We start from the raw sequence: 13,501 nt of genomic DNA on the forward strand, positions 1-13,501 counted from the left end.
ACCAAGCCTATTGCAGAGCATCGGCTTAAGTCATTTTCAATGAAAGCAAAAGGAAGAGTGCATGATTCATGGAAAAGCACCCAGAAGCAAAGAATGTTGACGCATCTGCTTTTCCCGATCCACATTTAAAACATATTTTTTTTTCTTTTTTTTTTACCGTTGTCAAGGCTAGGCCAACAGAAGAGGAGACTTGCCACTTTAGAAATGCCCTCAGAATGAAGTGTGGAGTTGACTTAAAGTTTCCAGAGGCCTGGTGGTAATGGAGCCTGCATGCTGAGCAGGCCCTAAATGACTTCTCAGGGTTGCTTTCTCTTCCAGATCCGTTTGGTCCTTTACTGTCCTTTTCATCGCTCCATTTCTTTGTTTGGGTGCTAATACAGATCACTGAAAATGCTTTCCCAGGAGTTTTAAAAATCTAGGAGCTGAGAAACATTTCTTAGGCAGTGCTTTGGATTTATGTTTTGGAGAGAGAATGATTACAATGTATTTTTACCTTGTTGATTTTGAAACTATATATATGTAATTTTTTTTACCTCTGTAAGACTAATATATAATATGTGAAGCATAACCAGCCTTTTGATGACCTGGAGGTGCATACTATTTAGGTTCCTGAATGGTAGTGTTAATTTCCAGTCATAATAGGCCAGCTAGCTGATTTCGGGTTGTTATACTCACAGGACACAATGAAGAAAATTTTTCTGTTTTTTTGTTTTTTGGGGTTTTGTTTTGTTTTGTTTTTCTGAATTGCTCTCTTCTTAGAGATAAGTCATCATTCATTCTCTAGAGCTTTTCCCCTACATGGTAACCAGTTAGTAGCTGTACACTCTTGATTCTTCTTTCTTTATAGACTTCCAGCTCCATTGCATCCATTGCAGTTTCTATCACCTTAGCTCCCTATGCCAATTTTTTTTTTTTTTTTTTTTTTTGCTTCATGCACAACATATTTTAACCTCAGAAGAAGCTCTTCAAGACAGCATCCATCCTCACTTGTTTCCACCCTAATGTTCTTCACAAAGTCCTACAACACACAGGCCATTTGTAAAGCACTGACCAATGGGTATTTCTGAAATAGTATTCTCAAGTGTCCCACAGCTCAAACATTTTTATGAGTCCCTATTGCTCTCAAGAGGAAGTCCTAACTGTTTCAAGTAATTATCAAGGCCTTCTAACCAGTTCCATCTATTCACTAGAGAATAAACTCCCAGTTCCCCAGACTGTCCCACTCTTTCTCCCTAAACATGTGTGCTACTCCACCTCTTTGCTTTTTTTCCACTATTCTATGACACTTTCCCTGCTCTGTTCAAACTTTATGCTTCCTTCCAGGCATTATTGGTTCTCATTTCTCATCAGGTCTTCTCTGTTCACCCAAACCTTCTGTGTAGTCCTTATATTTCTTATATGCTGCCTCCTGGCCACCTTATCTTTATAGCCATCTTAAAGTACTTCATATACATTTGTGGTGAAAGATAGATAGATAGAGATAGATAGATAGAGATTTGTCTACTTCTTCCCAGGATGAAGAATGGTCTATTGAATCAAGGATTCGAAGTTTATTGCAAATCAGTGAAGTACAGTATCATTATATATCTTTTCCTACTAGTCCATACGCAATAATGAGTTAAAATAGATTACCTTTGGGACGCCTGGGTGGCTCAGTGGTTGAGTGTCTGCCTTCGGCTCAAGGCGTGATCCCGGGGTCTGGGATCGAGTCCCACATCGGGCTTCTTGCATGGAATCTGCTTCTCCCTCTGCCTCTCTCTCTGCCTCTGTGTGTATGTGTGTGTGTGTGTGTGTGTGTGTGTGTCATGAATGAGTAAATAAAATCTTTAAAAAAATAGGTTACCTTTGTGATGGTTGTGACATGATTGAATAAAACCAACATTTTCTTTATTGTATGTTGTGTATTTTGTAGTCAGATTTATGGAAGTAGATTTGTTCAATAGAATGCTACTATCCAAATGCATATAATTTTAAATGGTGCTATAAATGAGTAGTTCATTAAATTATTATATCAAAATTTTATGGAACACATAACCAGGTGATTCTGGAGATGAATAACCAAACAAGATAGGTTGTCTTGAATCTATGAGTTCACACATTCCCTTGAGGATAAAGAGACATAGTCACTCTGTGGTAAGAACTACAACAAATTATATATGAAAACTGGGGAGCCCTTGAACAAAAGACCGACTATGGTCTTATCTGGATTCATCTGAACTATGTAAAATCAAATTTAATCATTTAGATAGAAATCAGATTTAGACATTTTCTCCTATATTATCCTAAGAGAGTGGTCAGCATGCCTATGAAAAAAATGTCTGAATTGAATTAATATAACATAGTAGAAAAGGAAGATTTTTAGAATTGTATAGACAAGTGTTTGTATCCCAGATCTGCCACTTTCTAGATGTGTGATCTCAGATCACCTATCATCTCTGAATCAGTTTGTAGAAGGGAGACGTCCTTGAAGAATGCTTGTGTCAAATAAGAAAATGCATATAAATTGCATGGCTTGGTACCTAACATCAATAGTGTCTGCTGGTCTGGGGCCTAGGCCACTAGACCACTATGCTGGCATAATTACACTTCTCAGTTTATCTAAGACTTTCTTTTTCTCCCTCCTTCTCCACTCTGACTACAAAAAGAATCAAGATTCTACCAGACATTCACTGGCTATATAGATTCAGAGCTCCTGGGATTAAAAGATTTTTACTCATATAAGATTTTTTGGTTGCTTAGAAAGCATTGGTGACAGATTGAAGTAAACTTTGGCTGTCATTGTTTCTTAGTTCTGTACTAAGCTGAATGTCTTTTATTTGATTTGTCAGTTTATATGAATCTATGAGTTTATATGGGTGAATGTTCATTTTTAATTAAAAATTATTATAATCCTGGAGATACCAAGACTTATTCTGCTAGCAGGAGTGCAATAAGCAGAAGGATAAGTAAAAGCAGATTCTCTATATGGCTTAGCATGTTATCTATAGGAGGAAGAGGACAGGAACTCCGAGAAATCACTGACAGCAGAAAATCTGAATAATAACCAAAAAGTATAACTTTTGGTTATACTTATAACAGTTAACTGTTATAAGAAGTTATAACAGTATAACTTCTGGCTTTTCATCAGCATACCACAGACTTTTTTGTTTTCAAGTGTTTATAGAAATCAGTGTCACAGCCTGGGGATTATCGATGAGTATTTAACATTGGGGTTATTCACTTATTTCCACAACTGAGGAAGCATAGCATTTTATTTCAATGCACACATTAATTCCACAAATGTTTATGGAGCATTTGAGACTTACCCACTTGGGTATTAAGTTCCAGGGACATAAGGAAGAGAGTTTGTGTCTCTGTCTTGGTGCATTCAAGCTGCTGTAACAAAATACCTTTGACCATGTAGCTTATACACAACAGAAATTTATTTCTCATAGTTCTGGAGGCTGGAAGTCTGAGATCAGGCCGGTATGGTTGGGTTCTGGTGAGAGCCCTTCTCTGGGTTGCAGACTGTCAATTTCCTGTTGTATTCTCAAGTGACAGAATAGGAAGGAGCGAGAAAGCTCTCTGGAGCCCTTTAACCAAAGCACTAATCCCATTCAGGAGGGCACCACCCTCATGACCTCATCACCCTCTCAAAGGCCCCAACTCCTAATACCATCACTAGGCATTAGGTTTTCAACATAGGAATTGTTGAAGTGGAGGTGGGGGGACAGACATTCCAACCATGGCACTGTGGTAGAGTGGAGCATGAGCTGTGGAGTCCTTCATATTTGGCTCAAGTTCCAGCTCAGTCTTGATATCTGTGGCACCCTGAGAAATTTTCCTACCCTTCTCTGACGTTTATTGGATAGACACATATTTTACAGGTGTTATCCCATATCATTTATAATAATAACAAATGCAAGATAATGATTTTACTGTAGTGATTATAAAAGTACAATCATCTTGTGACTGGTGAGAGAGAGTAGTCCAGGGTAGATAGGCAATAATTACAAAGCAATGCTAAGAAACCAAAGAAGAAACATATCAAGCTTTGGGTCTGGAGTGATGAGAGAATGTTAGTAAAGACTTTACACAGGAGATGATATGAATTGAATCTTGCAGAGTAAGTTGCCCTAGGCTGACCCATGATGGCAAAACCTACCTTCTTGAAGGAGGCCTGAAGATAGGATAAATCATATTGCATTTAGGAAGCCATTAATAGTCCAGCATGGATACAGAGCATGTTGTTTGTGAGCAAGCAGTAGAAAGGAGGGTGGATATGACACAGTGCCTGGGACACAGTGGGTGCCACCTAAATATTTGTCAATTGAATGGCAGATAAAGAGGCAGAGATCAGATTGTGGAGACTCTGTATTCCATGAAAAAGAGTTGGCCAGTGGGCACAACTGGAAGAAATAAAGCAAAGGAATGTCATGATCCAATTTAAATATTATGAAGATCACTATGGCAGCACTTGCTAGAAATAAATACTCTGCTCTTCAAAAAATCACTTAAGAAATATTGAGGATCTAGCCTAATATAGTGACAGTGAGTTTGAAAGGAACCAATGTGGTCACTAAATGAAGGTCATGATGGAAGGAAGAATCTAGGTTGACTCTCAGATGGCACTTCAGTGTTTAGGGGGATAATAGGAACTGATAACCAAATCCAGGATTACAGGAAGTAGAACAGATTTTAAAGACAAGATTATTTAGTTTTAGAAATTCTGAGTTTGAGGATGTTTTTGAGCTATTCATGTTGAGGGGTCTATTGGGTACTTAGAAATCTAATACCAAGGATCATAAGAGTGGCCCAAATTAAGATACAGATCTTAGAATACTTGATAGACAATGAGATTAAATGTAGTCAAGCAAAGAAATTGTGTTAAGTAACATAAAAATAGGGCTGAGGACAGAACCCTAAGAACGAACAAATTCATGAGAAGGGTGTAGTAAGTAAGTAGCACAGTCAAGAAGGAGATCAATAAGAGTATTCTGGAAGGCTAGAACTATGTAACACATGAGAAGTGTCAAGAAGAGGGACATTGACAGTTTTAAAGGAAATGAGGCATGAAGTAATACAAAAAATAGATTTGGCTTTCAATGATTTGTCAAGTAGGAAGTTGTTAATGATTATAGAAAAAGTTCTTTTAGTAGAATGACGGTAGCAGAGTCCAAATTGCAATAGGTTGGCAAAAGGATAGAAAGTAATGAAATGGAGCCAGAGCCATACTTAACCAGGAACCAAGGAGCAAAAAGAATAAATTGCAAGGAACAGGAAGTCCAAAACAGTTTGGTTTTGTGTTTGCTTATTCATATTTAAGATGAATGGAATATGAATAGTTATCTGATCATACTCAGTTAACTTCACAGTCTGCCTCTAGCTATTGAGTGTATAAATCACACATCAAGGAGGAACCTCACAAATCCTGAAGGAGATTTAGATCTCTCTCTCTCTCTCTCTCTCTCTCTCTCTCTCTCTTTCGTTGGAACAGCCTCCCACAAGTATAATAAAATCACCTGTGTAATTTACTTTCTCAATCCAGTGAAAAGTTACCTCCTTGGTGATGCTTTATGACATCATCAGTGTACTTCCATGTACATTTGTACTTAAGGTGAAGTACACATGATGTACATTTGTCACCCAGAAATTCCAGGGATGGTTTTGTCAGGGAGTGTGAAACCTCCCTGGGAATTTAAATGGACATAGCTAGAACTGTTTACATGACTCACATCACAGAGTATGTTCTTGTTAATAATCTACTAATCAATGTGTCCTTTTCCCCATGCTGCTAGTCCAGAATAGGCTCATGACCTTTGCTCTTTCTTGTTAATCTTAAAATTTGAAGTTTCACTGCTTCCTCAACCAAAATTCTAAACAAAACAGCGTAAAAAAATTTTCCCCTAACTTTTCACATGCAAAAAAACATGATCATATAGGACATTAATTCACATCTACCATTGTAAGAGATGTTTGGGACATTCTATTCCAATGCCACAAAATGGAAAGTATACATTTATTAAAATCACTAATCTTTGCAAGACCAGACTTAGAGCAGAAAACTATTAATTTTCCATAAGAATATCTAAGCATGTGTATCTTTTGTCTATGTGCTTTAACTCTTTTATATATTATATTGCTAAATAAGCATAGCTCTTTACATAAAGGAAATTATTTCCTTGGACAGGAGGCACAAGATATTCAGAGTTTTCTCCTTCTCTATTTTCTTTTCTGACCTTCCTCCAAATTTGCATTTTCTCAGAAGAAATCACTCCTCCTAGCATGATGGCAGAAATTAGGTCAGAAAGCTAGCAGGCAGCAAGTTTCTCCCTCAGTAACTCATTTTTCAGACATGTGTGCAGTACACAGTATTGTGTAATAGATACAGAGTGGCTCTGAAATCCAACAGCCTTCAACAAATCTTGACTCCAACATTCACTAGCTATGTGACATTCAGCAAGTCACTTAACCTTTCTATGCTTCAGTCTCCTTGGCAAAATAGTGGTGCCCACGTCATAAAGTCCTATGAGTTCTAAATGAAAGAAATGCAGATAAACCATTTTTCAGTCCTTAAAATGGAAATGACAAGAGAAAACAAGGTATGAATGTCTGTTGAGTTTTCCAGCAATGTTTGACATGCCATTGAGAAACTGCTTCTTCCAAAGCCTAATGTAGCCTGTTACCTACATTAATTTAAATTAATTAATTTTTCTGCCCTTAGAAGATGCCATTTTCTAATGCTGCTTTCTATATATTTGAATATTAATATTAGTTCACTCAATATTTTTTCCCAAAACAAATATATGAATTCCATTAATGTCAGATTTGATATCAGGTGTTGAATAGTTTGGTTTGTTGTTGTTTTATTGTCTCTACCAGGCTAAAAATTTTCTCTTTGGTAGTAATATTTATTGCTTAGAATGTGATGGTTTTGCATTGCTGAGTCCATGCATAAATTATTTTACAGATAGGGAGATAAAACATGTGTTTTTATTGTCAAGTTCTTAACCTAATGTTTTTGAAATAATTCCCCAAGTATTCTGGAGTATCACATAATTTTGACATGCAACACTAATTTTTCATCCCCTTTTATGAAACCATTATACCGTTAAAACCATTTAGTGATACTCATCCCATCTGGGTACATTGGAGTGACATTTGCTTTGGCTTTCCCCACCTTTTTTTCTCATAGGTTGATCATTTTTGCCAAGCTACCACCTGATTAATATATTTTAGAGGCTTGCTTTCTTTCTCTCTCTCTCTCTCTCTCTCTCTCTCTCTTTCTTCTTCCTTCCTTCCTTCCTTTCTTTCTTCTTCTTTTCTTTTCTTTCTTTCTTTCTTTCTTTCTTTCTTTCTTTCTTTCTTTCTTTCTTTCTTTCTTTCTTTCTTTCTTTCTTTCTTTCTTTCTTTCTTTCTTTCTTTCTTTCTTTCTTTCTTTTCTTGATAGAAGAAGCCAGTACAATGGCTACTCTTTATTGGAAAGAAGACACTTTACAGCACATTTTGAGTAAGTTAGTGTAAAGGCTCAGTGGGCCAACTGGTGGGCACTGGCTTTTAATGAACTCCACAGTTAGGGCACTGCTGGGTCTCATGTTTGTGCAACCAGAACCAGATGATAGCACTCTTGTCCTTTTCATAGATACACCCCACTATTTGCTTGTTAGTGATAGGCGAGACAAAATTAGGGCCCTCCTTGTTACCTGAAGCTGCCTTTGGGGCTGGCATATTGAAAGGGTCCAGTCCCTTACATGCAGCCACCATGGACTCCATTTCCAGCCCAGGCATCTCTTCATCATCAGTAGAACATCAGCTCCAGATGCTACGGAGAGCACAGCAGTGACTCCACTGTGACTGCAGGCCCTCAGGGCCTGCATGACGAGTGCTCCAACTGCACAATTTAACCTTGAAGCTGTCACACCCACTACAAACAGCCTAGAGGAGTTGTTTCTTAATCAGTGGGTCCTCAAGGGTGAATAGTAGGGATGTTTAGACCCAAATGCATACAGGAAAAAATTTACCCTTTGTGGTTATTTTAAAATCTAATAAAACTGATCAAAATTGGCCTGCTTTTTATTAGTATCATATGCTGGCAGTTCTAGACAACATGTGGTAAAATATGTCCTCCTGTCTGTCAGGGCAAACCATCATGATTCCACCTCCTCAGTTTTGGTATGCACTGCTTCATAATTCAGATTTTTCCCTTTCAAATAAATTAGTAGTTTAAGGTTTTTTTTGTTTTTTTTTTTTTTAAAGATTTTATTTATTGATTCATGACAGACGCAGAGAGAGAATAGCAGAGACACAGGCAGAGGGAGAAGCAGGCTCCATGCAGGGACCCTAATGTGGGACTCGATCCGGGGACTCTGGGATCACTCCCTGAGCTGAAGGCAGATGCTCAACCTCTGAGCCACCCAGGTGTCCCAGTAGTTTAGGAATTTAAAAGGTGAAATATTTCTGTCTGAAATATTTCTGATGAAAATTCTGGGCATTTTTACCTGGTTTTATCACCTTGATTATAATCATGGCATCGGGGATCCCTGGGTGGCGCAGCGGTTTGGCGCCTGCCTTTGGCCCAGGGCGCGATCCTGGAGACCCGGAATCGAATCCCACGTCAGGCTCCCGGTGCATGGAGCCTGCTTCTCCCTCTGCCTATGTCTCTGCCTCTCTCTATCTCTGTGACTATCATAAATAAATAAAAATTAAAAAAATAAAAATAAAAATAAAAAAAAAAGAAACATAGTTTAAAAAAAAAAATAATAATCATGGCATCAATTAGGAAAATACAAATCAAAACCACAATGAGATACCACCCCACACCAGTGAGAATGGGGAAAATTAACAAGACAGGAAACCACAAATGTTGGAGAGGATGTGGAGAAAGGGAAACCCTCTTGCACTGTTGGTGGGAATGTGAACTGGTACAGCCACTCTGGAAAACTGTGTGGAGGTTCCTCAAAAGAGTTAAAAATAGAACTGCCCTATGACCCAGCAATTGCACTACTGGATATTTAGCCAAAGATACAGATGCAGTGAAACAGCAGGACACCTGCACCTCAATGTTTATAGCAGCAGTGTCACAATAGTCAAGCTGTGGAAGGAGCCTCGGTGTCCATCAAAAGATGAAAGAAGATGTGGTCTATATATACAATGGAATATTTCTCAGCCATTAGAAACGACAAATGCCCACCATTTGCTTCGATGTGGATGGAAATGGAGGGTATTATGCTGAATGAAGTAGGTCAATCAGAGAACGACAAACATTATATGGTCTCATTCATCTGGGGAATATAAAAAATAGTGAAAGGGAATAAAGGGGAAAGGAGAGAAAATGAGTGGGAAATATCAGGGAGGGTGACAGAACATGAGAGACTCCTAACTGGGAAATGAACTAAGGTTAGTGGAAGGGGAGGTGGGCAGGGGGATGGGGTGACTGGGTGACAGGCACTGAGTGGGGCACTTGGCAAGATGAGCACTGGGTGTTATGCTATATGTTGGCAAATCGAATTCCAATGAAAAAATATACAAAAAATAATTAGTTTAAAAAAAGTAATTAAAAAACTATCTTAAAATGGATTGTAGATCTAAATGTCAAACTTAAATGAATAAATTTTTTATGAATAAATTTTTTAAAGAAATGTAGGTAAAAGTCCATGGCCTTGGATTAGGCAAAATTTTTTAGATTGATTTCTTAGATATGACACTGAAAGCATAATTCATGAAAAAAATATGATAAATGGATCTTTATCAAAATTTAGAACTTTCCTTTGCAAGACATTAAGAAAATGGTAAAACAAACCACAGACTTGTGGTATTTGCAAATCATATCTGATCCTAGAATTTATAAAGAACTCTCAAAACTCAATAATAAGAAAATAACTCAATGAAGAAATCAGCAAAAACAAATGAACAAAGGGGAAAAAAAGAGAGAGAGAGAGAAACCAAGAAACAGACCCTTAACTATAGAGAACAAGTTGATGGCTACCAGAGGAAAGGTGGGTGGGGGAATGGGGAAATAGGTGATGGCAATTAAGGAGGGCAAGGAGGGCACATGTGATGAGCACTGGATGTTACTGGAAGTGTTGAATCACTGTATTGCACACCTGAAACTAATATTACACTGTATATTAACTACACTGGAATGAAAATAAAAAATTAACAAAATAATCAAGGCATCATCACTTGTTTGAAAACAAAAGGTGAACAAAGAAATAAATGGACAATATTTATACTGAATGAAAATTGGACTTAAAGTTACAGCTGTAACAAAAAGTAGAGTTTGACCATTCTCTGCAGATATTCTGCTTCTCAATACAATTCCTTTCCCAAAAGAAAGAAAAAGAAAAAAGAAAGAAAGAAAAGAAAACTCAAAATTAAAGAAAAAGAAAACTCAAAAATAAAATTTTATTTATTGCAGTGTTTCTTATATCGAAGTGGATATCTCCAACTTCATATTACTGTTTGGTTTGGGGGCTGAATATGGACTATAGGGGGAAAGGGCAGTATAAGGCAAAGTCTTTTCATTTGAAGAATTGTGTACAATGGATTTGATTCTGTAAAAATGTGAAGTACAAGTTCTTAAATACTTGCCAGCATTTCAATCTTTGTTTTTCCTTTATATTGAGTTTTTTAAAAAGTAACAAAGTGAGGTGATATAAATTCCTCAAATTCATTGTGATCCTTTATTTCTCCAGGCATTTTTGGACAGAAACTGGAAGACACTGTCCGTTATGAGAAGAGATATGGGAACCGTCTGGCTCCAATGTTGGTGGAGCAGTGTGTGGACTTTATCCGACAAAGGGGGCTAAAAGAAGAGGGTCTCTTCCGACTGCCAGGCCAGGCTAACCTAGTGAAGGAGCTCCAGGATGCCTTTGACTGTGGAGAGAAGCCATCATTTGACAGGTAGATTTCAAGAGTTTACTAATCATCCTTCACTGAGAAATCCAAACTAAACGGAAAGAAGGCAGTGAACTAAGATGATATAACCTTAACTGATGTTATAATGGTTTAGAATATGGATCATATAAGCCATACAAAGATGGTTTGTTTTTATTAATTTATAGAGTCAAAAAATTAACACTTTAGGGACGCCTGGGTGGCTCAGAAGTTGAGTGGTTGAGCATCTGCCTTTGGCTCAGGGGATCAAGGAGATGGAGTCCCTCATCAGGCTCCCTGGTGAGGAGCCTGCTTCTCCCTCTGCCTATGTCTCTGCCTCTCTCTCTGTGTGTCTCATGAATAAATAAATAAATCTTTTTAAAAATTAGCACTTTAGGTATCTTTCTTCTCCATACTTTTGTCCCCCTTAAAATATTATTTATTCTTTTCCATTGGTCCTAAATTAACACTATATTAAACTTTTGCGTCAGAAAAGTCTTTTCTTGTTCACAGTTTTTTTTTAATTCTTTCAGCTAAGAGATATTACAAATATTAATAAGCAGAGATTGGGATATTGGCAATGTAATTAAAGTAACTGTTTTTAATAATAATTATAAAAGCACTATATTTTTAAATATGTAGCTTCACCTTAATCTAGAATTGATTTACAAAGAATCAAGGAGAAGTATAGCATAATAGAATTCAGGAAATAATGGAAGTTTCAGAAGAACATATAAAGCATCCATAACTCTGCTAATTAAGAGTAAAACACTTATGGTAATGTTTTGTAAATTACCTCCTTCTCTTCACTCTTTTTAACTTAGTAGAAAATAATAATTTTTTTATCCTGATATTATCAATTTAGCATAGTGATATTTTTCATGTTACTATTTGAAATATCCCCAATATTACAATATATTTTAGCTGAATACTTGATGGTTGGCACCCTCTGTAAGCATAATTTTTCATATCTAATATTACACTCTACAAGTATATTGTTCATAACCATTTCAACAATTTGGACATTTATGTTATCATTTTTATCACTACTATAAATAATGTTGTAGAGGGTATCCATTTACATAAATATTTTCTACTTTTAGTTTATTTCCTCAGGAGAGATTCTCAGTATTGAGCGTTGTGGTTAAGAATACTCTTACTACTTGAAAATTGAAAATTATATACTAAGTATCATTTTGCTTTGGAAGCATAGAATTATTAGTACACAGATAGATAGACACAGATCTATGGAACAGATAGACAAGTAGATACTTGAATACATAGTATAAGACAAAGGAAGCACCTTTGGGAATATGGGCTACTTCTAATAATCCAAGAAATGCATATTATATTATTTAATGTCCTTCTACTAGTTACATCAACAAGATCTTGAATAATGGTAATACGCAGTGCTAGAAGGTATATAGGCTAGGTACCTTGATGGTGAGAGTGCAAATTATTTTAGTCTTTCTAAAGAAATTTGGTAATATATTTTAAAAACGTTTTAGCAGGAAATTCTAGTCCTAGAAAAAAATCAGATCTGTAGAAAAAAATTTAAGTGCAACGTTGCTTATTATAATTTTAATAATAATAAAAATAACACCAATCTATTATCTCCAGCAGGAGAATATGTTAATTAAATAATAGTGCATTAATATAGTAAAATGTTATACAATTATTAAACTTTTGGAAATATGCTAATTATACAGTCATAAGTAGAAATAATAAATGGAAAAATAAGACAGGAGCAATTGATTGATTAACATCCTACCTGTTAACAGAAAGTATAACAGTTTATAGGCATTCCTAAATTATCTCTGAAAGATAAAAATTAAATGTGAAGACAAAAACATGAATTCAAAACCAGAGTTGGAAAGCAAATTTCAAGAATACAGATATACTTTGGCAGGGGAGCCCCATGTCTTATTTTATACTTTGAAGAAAACTTAAACAAGTAGTTAAAATTCAGACCTATTCACAGGATATACACATGGTTTATCTAGACGAAATGCAATTTTTTGGCTCCAAAATTGAATGAAATTTGTCAGGGAGATCCTCATAATAAAATATCATAAAATGAGATAAACAACATCTTCTACAATGAACTTCATGTGACATTAATAAGTTTCAATGGCCTTTTCTTATATTATATATGACCTAATATATATGCAGATGACATTATAGAAAAGTATATTTATTAAAAATTATTTTGCTATAGGTATTTACAGTTTGGTTATTATAACAAGATTCTCACTGATGTGAAGAATGGAAGGATATTTTATAAGTTTTAGGATACCTATAAGAAAAGATGCCCTGTAAGCAATTATCTCCAAATCATGCTCTTAATAACTTAGCTGACAATAAAATACTGTGCAATCTTTATATAAAATATGATCCCACTTATAAAGAAGTATTTATTTTTGTATGAAATACTTTAATGCACACACAGACTGAAGGAAAGGTAACAAAAGATAAGCACGGATTTCGTGGGATAATGAATAATGAATGATGAATGATTTTTTCTTTCTTTTTTTCATATTGTGATTCCATTACTTTTAAAATCATAAATTTATTCTGAAAGATCTTTTAATTACCTGGTGATTTTATGCTCTGGAAAGATTTTCTTATCTTTTAATTTCTAAAGAGT

The 13,501-nt window shown here is 35.9% G+C and overlaps 1 protein-coding gene across 9 annotated transcripts in view; it reads left to right on the forward strand.

Annotated features, from left to right (window-relative positions):
* The window catches only part of ARHGAP24 (Rho GTPase activating protein 24), a 734,422-nt gene that overhangs the window by 667,130 nt on the left and 53,791 nt on the right, over positions 1-13,501 (forward strand). For 8 of the 9 annotated variants that reach the window (XM_025425632.3, XM_049105020.1, XM_025425624.3 and 5 more), the window contains one exon: positions 10,674-10,881. In XM_025425632.3, coding sequence (XP_025281417.1) covers positions 10,674-10,881 — 208 coding nt within the window. Of the gene's footprint in view, positions 1-167; positions 257-10,673; positions 10,882-13,501 lie in introns of all 9 variants that reach the window. The other variant, XM_035709545.2, reaches the window with a different exon arrangement.

This window comes from Canis lupus, chromosome 32 (genome assembly GCF_003254725.2).
Source record: "Canis lupus dingo isolate Sandy chromosome 32, ASM325472v2, whole genome shotgun sequence".
Taxonomy (NCBI): Eukaryota; Metazoa; Chordata; class Mammalia; order Carnivora; family Canidae; genus Canis; species Canis lupus.